This window comes from Globicephala melas, chromosome 8 (genome assembly GCF_963455315.2).
Source record: "Globicephala melas chromosome 8, mGloMel1.2, whole genome shotgun sequence".
NCBI lineage: Eukaryota > Metazoa > Chordata > Mammalia > Artiodactyla > Delphinidae > Globicephala > Globicephala melas.
Window position 1 is genome coordinate 42,535,328 of NC_083321.1, and position 21,917 is coordinate 42,557,244.

The window sequence follows — 21,917 nt, forward strand, 5'->3', positions numbered from 1 at the left end:
ATGCAGTAACTTAAAGGGAACAGATCCACTCAGTTGGAAAATAAATGATTTAATAAATGACTTTGACACAAATGCCTATCTATTTGGAAGAAAATATAAGCAGACTCCCATTTCACACCAAATGCAGAAACATATTTCAAGTAGATTAAAGGCTTAATTACAAAACTCCACCTGCCACACCACAGCACGTTCTCCATGAAAATGCCTGGGATTTCATCAGTCGAAGACAACCTTTCCCTGTTCCCTGAACTTATAAAGAGATTTGGGTATGTTAGCTGAGGATGAACTGAAGAATAGTTTGACATCTGGGAAACTGAGTTACTTATCTGGTTCATTGTTTCTCACAGGTACCTGTCCAGGCAAGAAGTCCATCTACAGGTAAGCCCTGACAACTTGGCCATTTGGTAGCAACAGTAACACTAACCTTCCGTGCTCCCAACCACCAGCAGGTACCTTTGCTTCCTCCTTCTCAGGGGAGATGGAGGTCATGTGGCTCCAGGTCTCCCAGCTGTGTCTCATTACACAGCCACATTCTCACCCACCCTCTCCTTGGACTTCCCAGACACTGCCTTGAGCTGGTTTCCCCCCTCCCTCACCCTTCTTTGTCCTCGGCTTCTCTGTTCATGTCTCCCTTTCCACCTACCCTAGGTCTGGCTGCCACTCTCCAAACTTAATCTTGATTCCTATTTTCCTTGCTATTCCCTCTCTGCAGCTAGCTCTCCATTCCCACAGCTTTGATTAAACTTAATGCTCAGGATTCTCAATTGATATTTTCAGTCTTTACCTGTCTCCCAAATCCTAGTGTTGCAGCTATATTCGTCCCTGACTATTTCCAGTTGGACATCTTATTTACTTATCTCTGCTGGTGGCTACACTGTCCTCCTAAGCATAAAACATGTGATCTTTGACTCTTCCTCCTCTTTAATATTTAATACCCAGTCAGTTTCTAAGTACCATTCAAAATGTCTTCCTGAATTCCACTACCACCCTTTTAGTAAAGCTCATGACACCTAAGTTTACGGCTACCATCTAGTCAACTCACTTACATCCTCCTCTACCAGCATAACCCTCCTTAACACCATTCTCAGGATGCCCATCCTGTGCTCGGGAAGCTATGAGGGCCTGCAGCATCCCAAATCCGCCTTGTTCAGCCCAAAGTCTTGAAAAACATCTCCTGCTCCCTCTCTCCACCCAATGCATCCTCTCTCTCACGCCTCAACACAAAGTCAGGTTGGGCTCCTGGACCTGCGAGGTCCTGGACATCTGTGAATAAACACCACTCACTGAGCATGGATGAAGACAATGGAAAGCACAACTCTAAATGAAATCACCTGCAAACATTATTCACAAAAAGCAACCCACCCCAGTAAAATGAACATCCATTTTTTGAAGGGGAGGGAGGCATGAACTATAAAGGCCATAAATAGGTTTTTGGTCCCAGTATGTACTGAAATATGTTTAAAACAATTAAGATGAAGGGAGTGGAAATGGCAAAAGCAAAAACCAAACTCAAGGCATCAGGGTTTTAGAAGGCAGGTGCCAATCAGCTGAGGACCACCCTGGTTGTTATCAAGATGCCTGGAAGTGCCCTTGAACCTGGAACCTGGGGTGGGAGGGGTACCATCTACTGGGCAGCAGGGTCTATCTCTAACAGATTCCATATCAGCCCCCCCTCCATCCCCCCATCCCAAGGCCACCTGCAGGACTGACACACTGGTAAGCACAGGGCTGACTTCAGACAGTCAGAGGGCTGGCATGGGATTACTCCTGGTCTTCTTTCTTTCAGTTGCTTTCAAATCATTTTGCCTTCTTAGAAGTAATGGTGTGTGTGGGGGGGGTAGGAGTGGGAGGGGAAGGAGAAGACACCAGAAAAATAAACCCCCCTGCCCCAGTTTAGTTTTAAAGGACGGCGACAGGCCGCCCCGAACGAAGGTTCCAGCACACAGAGGCCAACTTACCTCTACTTTTTCTACTACTTGCTTCCCAAAGGAGCAAACTTTGGTGGAACAGGTGACTGTCATATTCTCAGAACTCTCATACTGACTGGTCACGCCGTAAAAAGCCCCGGCATCATCTTGAATACTGCAGTTTAAATCCGCCTGTTGGAAATGAGATGGAGGTGGGGATTACTCTCTCATCGCAGGAGTCAAAGCAGTAACCATGCGGGTAAGACCTCCGCCATGCTGGCTGGAGGGCAGTAGCAGGCCGGCGTGGCTCAGAGAGGTGGTGAGGCGACGCCCCGCTAGAAACAAGTTCTATGGCTCATCGGTTATTTTTTGAAGAGAATGCTAGTTTGGGCAGTCTTCCCTTGAAATAATGACATGCTATATGTATGTTTCATTTTACTTTCTTGTATTCAGTATAGAATACTATATATCCTTGTAATAAGACATTCATGAGGTCTCTGAAATATGTGCACAAAGCAGTATATGAATTGTATTCATATTCACTAATCTGTAGATACAGTTAAAAGAACAGGAGATTCTGTAGCTGACTGGCCATTTGTTATATAAGTAAAAACAGATACCTCATTAACAAATTACAGCACCCAGAGGGGAGATGGTTCCTACTAAAGACTGGCTTACAAAGATGCAAAATAATTAATACAAGTTCCCGCTCATTTAACGTATTTATGATTACTTAGTGAGGCTCATGCTAGAAACAATACAGGACTACAAGCCAATATGGAATGTACAGAAAATAGCTTTAATTTAGATAGAAAATAAGTACCATGTCAAAGGTACTCAGTTTGGACAATGGAAGCATTATTTTCAATTAAGGGTATTTACTTTCAGGATGGTTAAGATTTGAACATGCGGAGAAGGGCTGAGAGAACGCTTGCACAGAAGCAGCCTGGAGTGCTTCATTCTAGCTACACCGTGAGGACTAAGGAGACAGGGAGGAATGAGTTTGGAAATGCCACAAGGGCCCAGGTAGAGGAGGACTAAGTAGGGGTATGGGTTGTATCCTGTAGGAAACAGGGACCTATTGAAAGTGTTGACACAAGGCAGTGAGGTGATCAGAGCTGAGCTTCAAGGAGAAGTGTCTCAGCGTGGTGTAATGTTCACTGCAGAGGGAGGCTGGGAGGCTGCTTCAGCGGCTAGATCACTGACGGACGGTCCCATTCCCTCAAATATCTACTGACCCTTTCCTGAACACTAGGCACTGGGTGTGGAGCTGGGGATCAACGAGTCCACATAGCTTAAGATTTAGGAGTGGGGACATCGCAACAGAAATAAGCACTCCTGAGATGGGCACAGAGATATGAGAACAAACAGTGGGGAGGGAGCCCTTGGGGTCAGGGAAGCTTCTGATGATGACGCAGCTCAGATCCAAAGAGAGAAGTGCTGGCATGGGTCGGTGGATCATGCTGTAAGAGAGAGTGTATAAAGGGCGCTCGGCCAGAAACAAGGCTGGAACAAAGAGAGCAAGGAGAGAGGGTAGCTGGGGAGGTGGGGGTGTGTGGAGGGGTGCGGGGGAGGGTCTTACATCCTAAAACCAAGGGACATACGAGTTTTAAGTACATAGGATAGGGCCAGTGACAGTCTAGGATCAGATCTGCAATCCAGAAAGGCACCCCTGACCACAGCTTGGAGACTTGAGAAGAGAGTGAGAATGGATGAGTGAGGTGTGTCAGGAGGCCTGGAAGAAGTTCCAGATGAGGCATGGTACTTGGGCTACTAGGATGACTGCAGAGAAAGAGAGGGGGATCTGACATACAACGAGACTATCTCTTGCGAGGTGTGGCACGTTTTGGCTAGCTAATTTTAATACCTTGACAGGTACTAACCGCCATGAAGGCCTGAGTCAGCCTATATATTTTTAATAAGGATCTGCATTTCAATTTCCCTCTTGAATTGGGTATCAGGAAAATCTCCATTTTCTTAGGCAAAACTTCGGATATGCTGGCTTCAAGTAAAAGGACAATATACTTTATATTCCCTTTTCTTATATGCCAAGAAATTCAAAGTTAAATTAAGTGTTCAACTATAGTCATTAACTTATTCTAGGTACTTCTAATAACTACTAACAACCAGTGTCCAGCTCCTGTTATGGGATTCCAATCTACTTGTACTTGTCCAGTTTTACATTATCCATAAATTTAGTATTGCTCCCTCACATTTTGTTTTTTGGAATTTTATGGGGCATAAATTACAAATAATTAAAAATGCCCAGGTGTGCCTTTTGCTCACATTCAAAGGTTTGACATTTACCTCCATGAGAGAGCAGTTTAACGGGGAATGATGGAGGTCTTACCCTGAGATCTGTATCTCAGCTCCTTAAGGCTGAAGAGAGGCCCGTGAGTCTATGTGGGCTCCAACCTCCAGTACAGAAAGATACCAGTGTATCCTAGGCACACAGGAGCTCTGACACTGGGTTGTCATCCAGCCTTCCAGGGCGGGTATCACCTGCTGTGAACTAAGAGAGGGCCTTTCAGAACTTTGAGCGGGTCCTGCCGCCAGCTGAGAACACAGAGCTCCGAGAAGTGGCTCAGGTGTTTTGCGGGGGTGGAATGACCAGTGATGTTCTTTGTGGGATTGATGCTCTTACTATTATGATGTAGTTTGTGCCAACAAGGTTTAACTTAAAAAAATAAAAAATAAAAAAAAAAAGTAAAAATTTGCATGTGGTAAGGAAAAAAAAGAAATCAAACTGTAAAAAGGATGTACGTTGTATTTCTACCCTGAACTTGCCAACCTCCCTAGATGACCAGTGTTATCTATTTCTCAAGTGTCCTTTTAGAGATATTTAGCATTTAGATATTCAAACATACACATTCCCTCTTTTCTGCACAAATTGTAGCATTCTTCTAAACCTGGCTATAAATAAATAAATACTTCTTAGAATTCACATAGTACTGATATAGAATACCAGTTTTTAAAAGAACAGCCCTTTAAAGAACTGAACAGCCACACTTTTTGGTGGCTGCATATCATTCCATTATACAGATGCACCATAATTTAACATGTGCTCTACTGATGAATATTTAGAATGCTTCCCAACAACAGTGCAATAATAAGTTAAGTGGAACAGGAAAGGTCTATTAGAAATTACTTTTACTTTGTTTACATTCAATTTTTTAAAATTCCCTGCTTTGAAAATGGGAATTAATGGGCCATAAATACACTGTTAACTAATACTGCAATTTAAACAAACTCATTTTGATGTAATCAAGTTGTTGAGAAGGACTGGTGAACAATCAAAAACAGTCTGGTGTTTGTGGTGTAAGGGGTGGAGTGTGGGAAGGAGCATGGGGAAATTAGCAATGTGCAGGGGAGTCAACAGGAGAGCGAGCACATGGGATTGGGTTACTTTTTAAAAACTATCAACTTCCAATTACATCAACTTAACTAGGAGGGAGGTTTCTTAAGAATTGCACCTCAACTCCCTAGGCACAATGTTTTCTTTTCCTTCAATGCTCCATTTTTCACTTTATTTACTTCAGTGGCAGTATTTTTTCATATACAATTTTTAAGGGTTACATTCCATTTACAGTTATTACAAAATATTGGCTACACTCCTGTGTTGTACAGTACATCCTCGAGCCTATCTTACTTATACCCAATAGTTTGTACCTCCCACTCTGCCACCCCTATATTGCCCCCCCCACCCCCGTACTGGTAACCACTAGTTTGTTCTCTATACCTCTATAACGTATTTTGTTATATTCACTAGTTTGTTGTATTTTTTAGATTCCACATATAAGCGATATCATACAGTATTTATCTTTTTGTCTGACTTATTTCACTTAGCATAATGCAGTGGCAGTATTTTTGACAAGCAAAAGATTTACAATGTAAACAAACTACGAGTCTTAAAATCTAAAGCAAGCATAGAAATATACAAAATAATCCATACAAACATACAAATTCAAAATGTTACCCAAGTTTATAATGGCATTCACCATAATTTGATGTTAGCAAAATTGCAGAAAATTTTCACAGCTTTTATGTTTCCACCTCTATGAGTTTCCACGCTTAAGTAATACTGGTGCTATAGCAGCGGCACACCTAGTAGATTTGACAGTTAGAGTGGATCATTTTTAAGACCCCCTTCCTTTGACAAAATTATCTTCAGTAATCATCAGCACTGTTTCACCGTTTTAAATTTTAAACACAAAAACTCTGAAAGTGGTAACAGAGAATGACGTAACTCTAGTTCTACTTTTTCGTCTTCATAACTACTGTGGCCATTTCCAAATCACAGAAGCAGCAGCACTGTGTGGACTGCAGCTCCAACAATTCCAAACTGTTAGAATTTACTCTAGAATATAAGACTGAGTCTTTAATCACATGTGTTATTAAAGAATAAGTAACATAATGGATAAGCAATATAAGTGTGCTGGTTTGAAGCATATATATATGTATGTGTCTATACATATATACGAAATAAAATATATATGAAATATATATACGAAATAAAAGCCCAACACTAATTTTACCAGTTGTTTAAGGTTTAGGCCAACAAAGGATTTTTTCTTTTTGAGGAATATTTTATTGATAGCATTGTTTAGAACTGTGGGCACAGTGTGATAATAAAAATGACAACCATTTTTAGATGGTTTTGCCATATAAACTTCTCTGCAATGAACCTCCTTAATGCCTGCCCCTGGGGCAGACCATTCCCACCCTCTCATCTTTGGTTCACCACTGTCCCTTAGAATTCCCTAAATAATTTAATTAGTTTTAATTCGGAATGGATGACCCGTAGGTACAATGTCAGGAAGTATCAAAAATGAAGGTATTCAAGAATTCACATTATGAAACTCCACCATCTGAAACAATCTCAACAAAGTATGAGTTTTAAAGTTGTTAGGATTAACTTTTTTACATAAAATTAAAGTAGAACATACATTCAGAGAAGTGTACAAATCACAAGTTTACAGACTGATTAATTTTTATAAAGTGAACACACCCATGTAACCAGCACCCAGATGAGTAAATAGAACAGAAGCCCCCTCATCCATGCTCCCTTCTAGTACAATCAAGCGCCCCATGTCACAAGAGTAATCTTCATCCTAAAATACTGTACGTTAATCTTGTCTGGTTTTGTGAACGTTTCACAAGTGGAATCACATAGTGCTGATTCCTCTGTGTTTAGTTCTATTTGTGCAGCATCACAGTGTGAGAGCCATCCATGCTGTGGTGTTCATCTATCCTTGTCACTGTAGAGTACTCCACTGAATGGACTATACCACCACCTATCTCTTCTAGGGATGGACATTTACAATGTTTCCAAATTGAACCTATCATGAAGAGCGCTACTCTGAACATTCAGGGATAAGCATTTGATGAACTCATGTGTGTACTCCTGTTAGGTGTTCCTAGGAGTGGAATTGCTGGTCATGAGATCTATGTGCACTTTCAACTTTCATTTAGATAAGAGGAACAGATGGTTTTTGAATTATCTTGCTTTTCTTAAAAAAGTTTGAGACAACTTTGTATTTAAGTATTAGTGTATATTTAATAGGTTAGATTTTAAAAGACTTCTCAACTAACAGTAAATAAGCAATTTGCTATTACAACTGCTTTGCAGTTACTTTTGAACATGGAAAATAATTACACAGCCATCCAACCATATCACAGTTGTTCTTTGGGAATTTTCTAGGAGGAGGTATTGATGTGAAAGATAATTATCTGTCAGCTGATGATATTATGATTATCCCAGAAAGAAATATGGTCACTGAACCCCCGTGGAGCAAAGGTAATATCGAAGAAAGAATGCTAACATTAAATCAGCAACAGAGGAGGCAAACTCTGTAATGAGTCTACGATTCGTGCCGAGTTCATTATCCACCCTCTCGACTCATTTTTCCCAACTGAAAACTCAGGGCAAACCTATTTCATATAGTTCTGAAGGCAAGAAAATGAGGGAAAAAAATGCTGGTATCAGACATACAAACTATTTTTGCCTAATCAGCTCTTACCTGATTACAGGATATTTTCTAAAAGCAAATAAATATAAAAATCCAAGAAACAGGGACTTCCCTGGTGGTGCAGTGGTTAAGAATCCATCTCCCAATGCAGGGGACACAGGTTCGAGCCCTGGTCCGGGAAGATCCCACATGCCGCAGAGCAACTAGGCCTGTGCGCCACAACTCCTGAGCCTGAGCTCTAGAGCCCACGAGCCACAATTACTGAGCCCACGTGCTGCAACTACTGAAGCCTGTGCGCCTAGAGCCCGTGCTCTGCAACAAGAGAAGCCACTGCAATGAGAAGCCCAAGCACCGCAACAAAGAGTAGCCCCCGCTCGCTGCAACCAGAGAAAGCCCACGCGCAGCAGCAAAGACCCAACCCAGCCAAAAATAAGTAAATGAATAAATAAATAAATTAATTAATTTTTAAAAATCCAAGAAACAACTAGAACCCAGCAAACTTATCCTTCCAACAAATTCCAAGTTCAAACGATATCCTATCCTCTGGGTATAAGCCAGCTGTTGGGGCCCAGGGCAGCCCGTTCCAAAATGTGCCTCAATGGCATACTTATTTTGGATTAAAGTTACTTAAGAAACAACCAATGGAAGAGGTTGACCCGCCCCTCGGTCTCCCTGAAATCAGGACATAGATCTCTCATATGAAAGGTATACTTCCTGCATCTGGAGGTAGAAGGACACCCTCATCACCAGAGATCGAGAATTTAGGGCCGAGAAGCCTTTTAAACAAACCTTGTTACTTTAAAATTTTACTTCCCCAAGCCCAAGCCCTGTTTAGATTCTTCACTAATTAAGCACCCCAAACCTACGTCTCTTTGTCCTGTGATTCCTCACAAATTTATCGTTTGTCTAAAAAGTAGAATAGATGCCTGCTTCAGCCACTTCTTAGGTCCCATTTCTGTGTGAACTCCATTGCCACGAATTAAAACAAAATTTGTTTCTGTTTCTCCTATTAATCTGTCTTGTGTCAATTTTATTTTCAGTCCAGCCACAAGAACTCAAGAGGGGTAGAAGGGGAAATTTCCCCCTCCCTAGCTAGTCATGGGCCATGTTCTAAAATGAAAAAAAACAAAAACAAAAAAACAAGCGCCTTGCCGATGTGACTGGAGAGGGCAAGTCCAGGCAAACGGGCCCTTCTAAGGAATCTTTGCCCATTTTGCCCTAGAACAGAGACCCTCTATATGAACTGGGTTCAGAGACCAGCTCCTTCTCCTACCACCTAAGGCAGGAGTCCTTTCTACAGTCCTTTCCTGACCTGCGGTGCCTTCTGGCTAAACACTACCTTCAGACACAGGAAAATCATTCCTTTAATAAAATACTCACCATGTCCCGGGCAGACCTAATTGTTAGAGAGTTCTTTTTCCTGTTGTTATTAGTCTTCTATTGCTGCTTTAACAAACTACCACCAATTTAGTGATTTAAAACACCACCAATTTATGGTCTTCTGCTTCTGTAGGTCGGACATCCAACATGGGTCTCACCAGGCTGAGATCAAGGTATTGGTGGAGCTGTGTTCGCTTCTGGAGGCTCTGGGGAGGGATCGGATTCTTTGCCCCTTTCAGCTTCCACATTCCTTGTGTCTTAGCTCCTTGCCCCATTTTCAAAGCCAGCAACACCAGGCTGAGACCTCACATTGCCAGCTGTCATCTCTCTAGACCTCTTCTCTTGCCTCCCTCTGCCACTTTTAAGGAAACTTGTGATTTACCCACTCACATAACCCAAGGTATTTCCCTGTCTGCTCTTAGCGACCTCCACTCCCCCTTTCCATGTAATGTAACACATCCCCTAACACTGTGGTAAGAACTCGGACATGCTGATGCCTACCACACCCGTTACGTTGCAATCGGCTTCCCAGCCGCTTCCACCTACAGCTCTGCCTTCTGCAATCACGCAGGCCTGAGAACACTGCTGTAAGACAATCCTGCAACCGTCTTTCATTTCCCCCCTCATCTCACCTTTCCACTCCCCCTTCACACCACAGAGTTCTTCAGGTCCTACTGCTTCCTAGGATCCAAGTTCCATGTTTATTTTTATTAAACTCCATCCTGACTTCAGACCTCCCTTCCATCTAGTTCAGAGACTTGAGAATCCTGAGTCTTCACTTGTCATCATCTCATCTCAGACACCTGACGGACAGCATGGACAGCGGTCACTCCTCTGCGTCTCACTCTCCGCATCTCTAACCTCAGAGAAGATCTGTTTCCAAAGCCCACCACTGTGATCAGAAGAGAGAACATATACGAGCCTCATCTGTATACTGAAACGTGCCACAAAAACGTAGACCACTCCTGTCAACCCAGGGACTTCAACACAGACCTGGACAGAGATTAAAGACAGAGCCTCAAGTCACATCTCCAGAGGTGTGACCCAAAGTAGACGGTGGTTCATAATCAACAAACAAGATAGACGCTTTCCCCCCAGAGCCAGTCTGAGTCCCAATCCATGCTTATCAGGTGAGCAGCACAGATGCGGCAATGGCTTTTTTCAAACAGAAAACTTAGTACTTTTTCTGATTTGTGAGTTTATAACAAGCCTTAGGTTTTAGGCATAACTGCTCAAACAGGTAACAAAATTACAATCTTTCCCACAAAGATATGATTAGAGATGTCATGAAGTTCTTCCTGGAAGCAAAAAAGGCCATCGTTAATAAATGTGTGGGGAATGGATTAAAAACTTGAGGATCTATATGCGGGCAAGTCCTGGAAAACAGTGTAAGGTCGAAGCAGAAGCAGGTTACAATGCTAGGCAGAGAAAGCTGACTGCACCAGACAGCAAGGAAACAAAAAAGTGAAACATCAAATTCTTCCCTAAATAATCCTTCTCCTACACACTTGTTACTTGTGCAGCTGAGACATGTAAGTCACAAGACAAGACTTCGGCTTGGTTTCTCCTCTGTTACCTCTCACTCAGCAAGCGTATTTGTTCATGGATGTGTTCCACTGCTTCATTTCATGTTTTTGAAATTGAAGGAAAAAAAAAAGCAATATTCTTCAAAGAATGATTCTTCCCATTTCATGCGTGAGGAAAACAAGGCCTAGCCCAGTTACGTAGGATCCAGAGTCCTCTGAGGGGAGGGCTGGGCCAGGGAAGGGGCTCTGCAAAACCTCAGGCCTCTGGAAACCTGGCTCCAGGTGCCTGAACGACAGGGAAATGAGTGTGAGGGTTGCCAAGGGCGGAATGGAATGGTGCAGCTCAGGCAGAGGCAGCATTTGGCTGACACAACTAGTTTGTCACTGGCCTCAGAAAGAAAAGGCCTGCAGGAATAAAGAGGAAGCAGATCAGTCCAACGGCAGGGGAGAGGGCTTGGGCACGGGGTAGGAAAGGAGCAGGCTGCAGACACTCCCTTCCCACCGGCCTCTCCCTTCCACCTGGAGGGCTTGGAAGGGCTAGGCAGGAATTACTTGGTTGCAAAAATGAAAACATCAAGAGTACTGTCCCTGACAAGAGACAGTATAATAGGCACCGATGGATGCAAGGAGACGCTGGCATTTTCACCACTTTGAACCTCTCCTCTCCATCCTCTCCCAGCCATGATCAAAGGACCAAGATTTCAAATTGTGAAGCAATTTTTTCCAATGGCAGCATCTGGCTCCTTGGCAGGCAGCGCTGGGAGCCAGGCCCTGTTGTGGGCGTCCATCCAGGCCTGCCACGTGGTGAGGCTCGGCCAGGCAGGGCACCACGTGGGCCTTACAGCTGCTCCCCCAGGCGCCGCAACAGCAGTTGCTCTGCCCTGGGCCGTGAGCCGGCAGGCAGAAGTGCTCCAGGAGGCAGCCCGGGCAGGGGACTCTTGAGGCTGCGGTCTGCTCCCCAACCCTCCCGGCCTGACTCATCTGCATGCATCTGCCCCGTGGCTTCGGAGGCCTGGGGTGCGGGAAGCTGGGACGACTGTGGGACAGCCGCCACGCCCCCTCCTCCCACCCCCCGGGGGCAGGTCGACTTGCATTTGGGGAGAGCGAGAAAGCTGCCCAAAGGGAAGGGAGGCTTTGAGGGTGTTTGGGCCACGGTGCCCCTGCCCGGTGCAACAGGACGAAGCTGTAGCTCTCCGGCCACAGCTGTTTTAAATAAGAATAACAGGCATAAACTCAGCCCCCCCCCCTTCAAGTTACTTCCCACGAACTAGGGCATATATTTACATCTACAAAATAGAAGATTTTAAAAAACAACCACCAAGAGCCCCTTTATAGTGCAGATCAGCACCCATTTGAATTTCATCAACATTTAGTACTTCAAAGAATCTTAAAAGCTTGCTCTAATTACAATAGGCACTGCCTGAAAGACTGGCTGTTTGCATTGCAAATTCCTACAAATATCGCATTCATTAAAAAAAAATTCAATTAATATCGCCCACACAACTTCAGGTAACTGCCACCGGTGACTTCACACAGTAGTAGCTGGGGTGAAAGAGCAAAGGTCTCAGGTCCTAGTACAAAGCAGCTGCACAGGCCAGTTCTCTCCACCGGAGGCAGTTAAAGAGTCCTGGGCGCCCAGCTGAGCTGGCCCTTCACCCAAAGCATTCACCAGGCAGGCGAACATCGGCCAGAGACCACCTTTTCCAGACCAGAAAACAAGGCCTTTTTTCTGGTCTGGAGTTTTTGTGCATGAACAGTCTTACATAGAACAATAACAACAAATCAATCAACTAATTAACAAGTGGAGAGTTGCCATATAAAATAACAGGTTTCCTGGTTAAATTTGATTTTTATATAAACAACAGACTTTTTTCCCTGGGGATAGGGACATATCCCTTTGTCCCAAAGATGGCATGGGACAGACACTAAAAAAGTATACGCTGTTTACCTGAAATTCAAATCCAACTGGGTGGTTTAAATTCTTATTTGCTAAATCTGGCAACTCTTCTAACAATTCACCTTTACCAAAAAAGAATAACAAAAATTGGGACTTACCCTCAAATTTCCATTGCTGTAAGGAGACATCTTATGCTCAAAATATTTTTGAGTGGGAAAAAAATGAAGCTGCTGAATAACACATGGAGCATGATACTTCTTTTAGTGAAAACAAATGGTGTACGTAACTGTTTGTAGATGCATATAAAAAGTCAGGGAGGATACAGGGCTGGCGGAGGGCCGGTCTCACTTTTTCTTCTATAGTCTTTGGAACTGCGTGGAAAATTTAATAAGCTTCTCTTGCTTTGGTAATGTAAACAGTACATTAAAATGGGGGTGGATGGGTAGGGTGTACCTTGCATCTCTACCTTCACAGGGAGAGGGAATTTCACACATCACCAAGGGTATAGGTCCAGTTTTAGACAACTGACCAAGATGCCTGAGGGGTTTATGACTATGTCTAGGTAATCCACTAACTCCTTGCAAAACTGGGTCTGGAAATAAGCAGCCACACCCTGATTGTGCCACTTCAATTCTTTCCTTCTCAAGCTTTTCTTGGAGATGGTTACAGAGTGAAGCTAACTGTGCCTCCATGAACAGGGTGAATGCTGGGAGGCGCAGGTGTACCACACGTCTGCTTTCCCCTGGGCTTCTGCTTAGCAGCAGCTCTTGGGGGGCACAGTGGCTCTGCATCTCAACCTGTAACCACGGCACGGAGCAGAGTTAAACAGCCTCATGCAGGAAAGAATGGACCCCTGACCTTGGCTTTGTTAGCAACCACTGAGCCCAGTGGCCCAGGACAGAAAGCATTAGAGGAACAGCTGTCAGATGGATTCTCCCATGAGGTTAAGGGAATTCCCAATTTAGATTCTGCCTAGATGTCCTGAAGAGTTCAAGGTTAAAAAAAAAAAAAAAAAAAAAAAGGATCCGTGGTGGGACTGAGGTCGAGGGATTGAGGGAAAAGCAGAGTGAGCTTCTGCTCCCAGCTTCCAGGCTGTCCTATTCTGCCTTATGTTTTCAGTGGATTCAGAAAGGCTCTTTTAAATAAAGTCACTGCCATGGAGATCGTTTCCACCCTCAACTCTCACAATTCTCCAGGTTCTGTGAGGCCCAGCGGCCCCCAGGACCTTCTGTCAACTCTTAGTAGGACTCCTCGTCTCTGCACAAGCGTCCACCTGCCCTGAAAACTCCTTCCCACTCCCCTTCCATTGATTAAATTCTTTCAAGATTCAGCTCAAATGCCACATCTTTGTGAGGCCTTCCAAAATGTTCTCAGGCAGAAAGAGCACCTCCTCTACCTCTGTGCTTCCACATTTCCACTAGAGCCTCTATCCCACAGTGTGTCTGCCATCCCACACCAGACCCTAAGGTCTGCCTCTTACTCATGTCTGCTTCCCCAGCTTTCTAGGAGCAAAGTAGAAATCAGTGAATTGACTGATTTGTTGAATGACTCACTGGCGATGTGTATATTCATTACTAATGTAAATGATTAAACTATTTCTCTAAGAACCTAACAACTCCAGAGAGAGCCTGGAAAAGTTTTTGTGTGAATCTCTTGAGGTCTCCTCCTACCCCCTTTCAGTAAATTCCTTGAGAAATTTATTCAACAAACTGTCAGATGCCTACGATATCTGCCTACACTATCAGTGCTGGCCAAGTGACAGTTCTAGGACCCCGTGTACAGCAATTCCTCTAGGTGTACTGAATGAAATAACTCTTCATCAACTGAATTAAAAAAATAAATAAATAAAATAAAAAACTGTTGAAAATCTGCTATATACATTGCACTGCTGGATAAACAAATGCTATGGATAGGATCCTTGCTCCCTGGGGAAGGCTTACAAAGTTTAGGGCACAGGCCTGGGAAAACAGGAAGGAAGCAGTAATAGACAGCAGTCAATGCAGAAAGCACTAACAAGCTCCAGATATTTTTCTCATAAAATCAAGCCAAAATGGGTTGGATGTGCAAGGTTACTGACCACCATGCCCCCCCAACCCCCATCCTTCTACATGAAATATCAGAAACTGCTATCCAAAGATGATTTTTCAAAAAAACAGACCCTGGTGAAGATAATCATAGAGTCACAGTCTACCAAAGAGAACTTATCATGTGTTAGCCCCATAAGTACCTCTGAATATGGTATTTCTTGCTAATCTTCCTTCCACTACATCATTCCATTACTTCCTATTGTTCACATAATTTCAGAACTTAACACTGTTGTGAGAAGAGACAGAAGTAGAGAAAGGGAAAGCTTGTTGAACTGAAAGGCCCTTTCCTTATTGATAACCGGTTAAAACATGTGGGGAGCAAATTATTCCATTTTGCTAACGTCCTTTTCCATGAATTGCAACAGGGACATTTGGTTCCAAATGATAGACTCAAGTCTACAATTCCAGCCTAAATCATGCAGAATCCAATTAGAAACAGGCTGAAACTCTGGCGGGTTACATGTGCACCCAGTTTCTTCTCCCTAAATAAAGCCCAGTTGTTTTATTTATAGTGCCTGTCATTTTGTCCAACAAATGTCATTTCGTTCCTACCAAGATAAAAACATCTTCTAAAGGCTGCCCTCTTTCCAGATAATTCGCTTTCCATTTCTGTTTTATAATATCTTCTCACATCTCCTCTGGTTAGTAAAACTAGCCTTGCTTTTTCTTCCTCCAGAAAAATAGGTTAAGAAAGTAAGTTGAATCACTATGAATAAATTGTTAATTGTTTACACTGGATGATCATAATCCCAAGAATTTTAAAAAGCAAAGCATAAATAGCCATAGGGTAACATGGAGTATATCCTGATTTCTAACATACCACTAATTTAGTAATGATTTGAGAGAAAAAAGAAGTATTATAATTAAGAATTTGTTTCTTAACCACAGGATACAGAGCCATACAATTTCATATTATTTTCTTCTTTGTTATTCCAAACAGAGTTTGAGAGTAAGCCTTCATCATCCTAATGATTCTTCTGAATAGTTTTAGGCTGTGAGGTTTATAAGTAACATGTTCGTGGCGCAGCTTTCTTTGAACCAGTGTCCCCAAGCTTGACACTCTTGAGGACTGTTAGGACAGAGAGTAGAATTTTGAGGCTCCTCCAAAAATATTACTTTCATTGCATTTTTTAATTTGGTTAAATTCATCATTTTGTTTATTCCCTTAAGTAAGCTACTTATGGCTGGAAACAAACTTCTTTTGAAAGTGAGCTGCAAGCTATACTTGGGTTTCTGTCTTTCAGGATGCATGACTGAATCGCACCTACTTCCTTCTAGCTTTGGGGATTCTATGATGAATTCCAAGACAGCTGACATTTTATCTTAAACTAGCTGCAGTGTCTGCCATATTGCTGGCAACCCACCTGCGTGGATATCAATACTGAAATGAAGCACAGCTCTGTCCACTTGTGGGTGTACATCTTCCTTTCTTAGAGCCCACAAAGCATCTGACCGTTGTTTTACAAGGAAAATAGAAGCATGGTTTTCTGCCAGTGCAAAATGTTCACTTAGTACAAATCCGGTCCCACACTCTTCCTCAACGATAATAACAATTTCAATGCTGCATCAAACTATAATTTTTCTGAGACATTTTAATTAGGGATTCAAATTTAAGCTACTAAGTATAGTAGTATACACTACTAGTGCAAGTAATTCAACTAAGGTGACAAGGAGGTGGTGAGATGCCTTTTACACTGCCTAGGGTTGCAAACGGCAAGTAATAATAACCGCATCATGACTTACCCCTCTGTGTAGGGGTGGGCACGGTGCTTATGATGGCCACTGTAAGAAGCATCCCACTTCTATGACTGTTGACATGGGAAGTATATGTCTTAGAATCGAGGGAACACAGTATGTTTAACCTTATTAATAGTTGTTTCTATAGAGAGTGAGGAAGGATTAAAGACTTTGAGTGGAAAGAAAAAATAGCTGCAGATGCAGAGGAAGCCAAAAACCAAAGTGACAACAGAAAGTTGTTTTCTTTTAAATTACGCCACACGAGGCTGATGAAGATGCCTGGTATGCTCACTATTAACAACTTTCGAAAGCAACTTGGTTTTTACACACAGACACAAACTCACACATACCTATACACACACACACACACACACACACACACATCCTAATCAGTGTCTAATAAGAATGGTTAAATTATGATACACCCAGTAGAGAGGATATTATGCAGTCATTAATAATGGTATTAGGGATCTAATGACATCTAGCTACAGGGAAGGGTGCTAGATAAGGAAGAAAAGCAGGATGCCAGATTTAACGCAGTCCTTGGTTGAAACTACATAAACATGTATCACATTAAGCCATATTCATGGTGCATTTAGGAATGAATTAAAAATTATAGATTTCGAAAACTGCCTAGAAGATTATGATGTTGGCTTCGTAAACATGTGAACACGATGGTGCTGCCCTCTGCACAGGCAGCTACCAGGGTTGCACTGATCGCTCTGCTAAAACTTAGGATTCAACTTGAACTTCCTGGTAACAGTAGTCTACTCACCTTGGTGCCCAGGTAAACAGACACCTGAGCGCCCCATACTGACATGCCTTCACAAAGAAACTACACTGCTTCACTTCAGGTACCCGCACTGGCTTCCACGCATAGACGTCGTGGAAAGCACATGGATTCCGGAGTCCAGCAGATCTGGCATCAATTAGCTGTGTGACTTTGCAGAAATCACTCTGCCTCTCCATGACTGTTTCTTTATGTGTAAAGTGGGAATAATCACATGTACCTCACAGGGTTTAAATAATACCAAGTACATGCTTATGCCTAGTCCAGGGACTGGCTCAAAGGAGGAACTCATTAACAGCCACGGTCACACACTGCTGAAAAAGAGAGGAGCCCCTTCCCTCCTGCTCCAGCAAATTCACATTCCGCTCTTTGTAATGAGATGTGGAGTAGAATTAAAATGCACGGGAGTGAATAAAAAGTAGGCAAGAAGGAAGAGGAAGGAAATAAACAGGAGACTGTCATAAAAGGAAGAAGTTAAAGAACAAAAATTAAAAAGGCAAAATGTGGAGAAAGTTGCTTAACAGTAAAAAGAATCCTATTACTCTCTTGGCTCAAAATTTGTTGAAGCCACTGACAGCTCCCTATGACTGATACAAATGAACCCCCCTGATTCCTCTCTTTCCTCATTTTCCACCCACCTGTGTTTCCTATATAAGTGAGGGCCCAGCTGCAAAACACCTTGATGCACCTGAATACACCTTAACTAGCCTTATATGTTCCTTGTTTTGGTGCTTCCCACTGGTCCCTTACCTGCCACACTCACTGCCATCTCTCCCTATCCTAATACTCGCAGACGTAACGGTCAAAGGAGGAGGTGACCCCTAACAGCTCCCTGCTGGGACTGTAAAGTGGTACAACCATCTCAGAAAACAGCTGGACAGTTTCTTAAGCTAAACACGGAGTTACCGTAAGACCCAGCAACTCCACTCCTGCATAGCTAGCTGCCCAAGAAAAACGAAACCATACATCCACACACAGACTTGTCCACAAAGATCTCATAGCAGAATTATTTATAAAAGCCTAAAGTGGAAACAATCCACAAGTCTATCAACTAGTGCATGGATAAGTAAAATGCAGTCTATCCACACAGTGGGATAGTATTTAGCAACAGAAAGCAGCAAATCACTGACTCAGGCTACGAAAACATTATAAGTGAGAGAAGCCAGATGCCAACAACCACACATTGAATGATTCCGTTTACATGAAATGTCCAGAAAAGGCAAATCTGTACAGGCAGAAAGTGGATTAGTAGCTGCCTGGGCCTGGAAGTGGGAATAAAGACTGACTGCAAATGGGCACTGGGCATCTTTTTTTTTTGCGGTACGCGGGCCTCTCACTGTTGTGGCCTCTCCCGTTGCGGAGCACAGGCTCCGGACGTGCAGGCTCAGCGGCCATGGCTCACGGGTCCAGCTGCTCCGCAGCATGTGGGATCCTCCCGGACCGGGGCACGAACCTGTATCCCCTGCATCGGCAGGCGGACTCTCAACCACTGCGCCACCAGGGAAGCCCTGGGCATCTTCTTGAAATGATAAAAATATTCTAAAATTTAAGAGTGGTGACGACCACAAAACTCTGCAAATTTTTCTAAATATCATTGACTTGTACACAGAAAATGAGTAAAATTTTATGGTATGTAAATGATACCTCAATAAGGTTCTTAAGAAAAAAAAAAAAGGTCTCCCCAGATGCACAGCCATTCACAGAGGCCCTTGGGTGTCCCATACCATTAAGGCTCACAGGGTGGAGGGGCACCCACAACACTGGCATCTGTGGCTCTGCCATTCAGTTGTGTTTTGGGGCCTGAGTCCTGGGGGGCCAGTCAGAGTCTTCCACCCTGAAGCCAGTGGAGTGACCACTACATGACTCACTGACATCCCATTTACCTCAGTGTCCCCTGGCAAAGAGCTGGGGTCACAGCTTGGGCGTAAGTGCGGGTACCTCAGGTAGACTCAGTATTTCTCCCACAGCAAACTCCTAAGCTGATCTAGCCTGAATGAGCCCAGAATGGACATGGAGCAATCATTATGAACAAACTAAGAGTCAGCCTGATGGTGACAACCTGGAGACTGCAGGCACTTTGAGAAAGAGGAAAAAGGGAGGAGAAGAAAGGAGACGTGAGGATAGGACCTCTGTTGAAATGCACTGAATTCACACAAAAATGAAAATCTGTGAAGCAAATTGCTAATACGAAAGAAATTTCAAAAGGAAGATTAAGCCTACTTAAGAAACACCCACTGACATTCAAGGATAGAGTCTAAGTGTAATTCATGCTTTCTCAGTCATTAGAGGAAGGCAATGAGATTTCAAGTTGCAGCAAACTGTAAACCTAATTCAAACTGCCTTTCCTCATTTATTCTAACATAGTCAGGACTGAATTTCTTCATAAAGGTTAAGTACTGCTAACAATTATACTGAAGGAGTGATGTCTTCCATCATATTCATAGAAGAGCTCAATTTTAATTCTGCAAATCTTAATTTAATAAACTAATATCTAATCTCAGAGTAATTGTTTCTACATTCGGAAATCTCATACTAGCCACCACGCTCTAAACATCTGCAAATCTAGACTTCATTATTTGGGGATTCATGACTGAAGGGTCCCATCACTGAAAGCATTTATTAAAATCATCCCCTGTGTAAAATGGAAAATTTTGGAAGCAAAAACAAAAACAACTTTCTAATACTTTGCATTCCACTTTATAGTCAAACAATATGCTGACTATAAGAAATCTTATTATCATTAAAATCCAATACTATATAGAGGACTTCCCTGGTGCTCCAGTGGTTAAGAATCCACCTTCCAATGCAGGGGACGCAGGTTCGATCCCTGGTCGGGGAACTAAGATCCCACATGCCACAGGGCAACTAAGCCCGCAAGGCGCAACTATTGAGCCCACGCGCCACAACGAAGACCCAACGCAGCCAAAAAAAAAAAGGAAAACAAAAAAACCAATACCGTTTAATTTGAAAGCACTGAAAATGGCTTATTTTTATCTTATCCTACAATTTCTGATTAATTTTAATTCATTTGGGTAGAACAGTCTCTTTTTATATCCTTCACAATAGTGGCTCTCAAACTTTTGATCTTGGGACCCCTTTTCCACTCTTAAGATTTACTGAGGACCTCAAAGAGCTTTTGTTTCTGTAGGTTATAGCTGTCTGTATTTTCCACGTCAGAAATTTAAACTGAGAAAAATTTTAAATATTTATTACCTGATTTAAACATAATATTAAGCTCATTGGGTGTTAACATACATCTGTTTTTAATTAGACATACCTATATTTTAAAAAACAATGAAAATTAGTGAGAAGGATAGCACTGTTTTACATTTTGCAAATCTACTTAATGTGTGGCTTAATGAAAAATACCTAGATTCTCATACCTGCTTCTAAATTCAATCTGTCATGATTTGTACTTCAACTTTTGGCTGAAGTACATGAAGAAAACCCAGCCTCACATAAATATGTGGCTGGAAAAGGGAAGAATATTTTAATAGGTTCTTCAGATAATTGTGGCCATTTTTCTTTGACACTACACCAAAACTTGACAAGCCGTAGTTTTTAAAGGTTAGCTATAGTGTGGAGTCTGAAACCATATCAATGAACTTTTCACACTCTGTTACTTTAAAATCCATTGGTTTATCTTGCACAGTATAAAAAAAAAAAATCACATTTGTTAATATGACTGTAGATCCCAGAAGAAAAGTCTTTTAAGTATTGGGAAGCTGTCAAGTTCACCAAAGTGGATACAAGTTTTCCAAAATTCTTATTTTTACTTGAAAGCTCAAAGCTTATCTTTGGCAACAAAAATTATCCGTTGTTTTCCTTGATGTAGCAGGCAGGCTCACTGCATTCATTTTCAGTGTGTACTCTAGGTTCAAGATATAATAAACCTCATAAAGGACATTCTTGGTGTGACTGATTTTTTTTTTTTTTTAATTTAAACTGTGTGGGCTTCCCTGGTGGCGCAGGGGTTAAGAATCTGCCTACCAATGCAGGGGACACACAGGCTCTATCCCTGGTCCGGGAAGATCCCACATGCTGCAGAGCAACTAAGCCAGTGCGTCACAACTACTGAGCCTGTGCTCTAGAGCCCGCAAGCCACAACTACTGAGCCTGTGTGCTGCAACTACTGAAGCCCGCGTGCCTAGAGCCCGTGCTCTGCAACAAGAGAAGCCACTGTAATGAGAAGCCCGCACGCAGCAACAAAGACCCAACACAGCCAAAAATAAATAAATAAGAAATAAATTTATATTAAAAAAACCCCCAGAAACTGTGCATGCAACCCAGCCCGACTGATCCAAGGCTTCAGCAGTTTTAACCCTATTACATTTGAACCATCAATGAGCACATCAGCAGAGTTCAAAAGGAAAATAATATCTCAGTGTCATAATGAAAATTATTTTGACCTTGTCAGCCCATTGAAAGGAGACTGAGGAACCCCCCAGGGGTCTGTAGAACACCCTTTAAAATCTGCTGTGTTATCATATAACAACTGACCCCCAACCACCATTCAAGTCAATAGGTGGCAGCCACTAATTTAGAAGAAGGAAGTGACTGCTTAGAAAAAGGAAGTGCTTCTTCAGGGCGTCCACGTGTATTACTGATCCCGAGAACATTAAAT

The 21,917-nt window shown here is 42.6% G+C and overlaps 1 protein-coding gene across 3 annotated transcripts in view; it reads right to left on the reverse strand.

Annotated features, from left to right (window-relative positions):
• Nucleotides 1-21,917, reverse strand: part of TEAD1 (TEA domain transcription factor 1) — a 259,922-nt gene that overhangs the window by 15,690 nt on the left and 222,315 nt on the right. For all 3 annotated transcript variants that reach the window (XM_030831438.2, XM_070046141.1, XM_060303492.1), the window contains one exon: nt 1,959-2,099. In XM_030831438.2, coding sequence (XP_030687298.1) covers nt 1,959-2,099 — 141 coding nt within the window. The remainder of the gene's footprint in view (nt 1-1,958; nt 2,100-21,917) is intronic.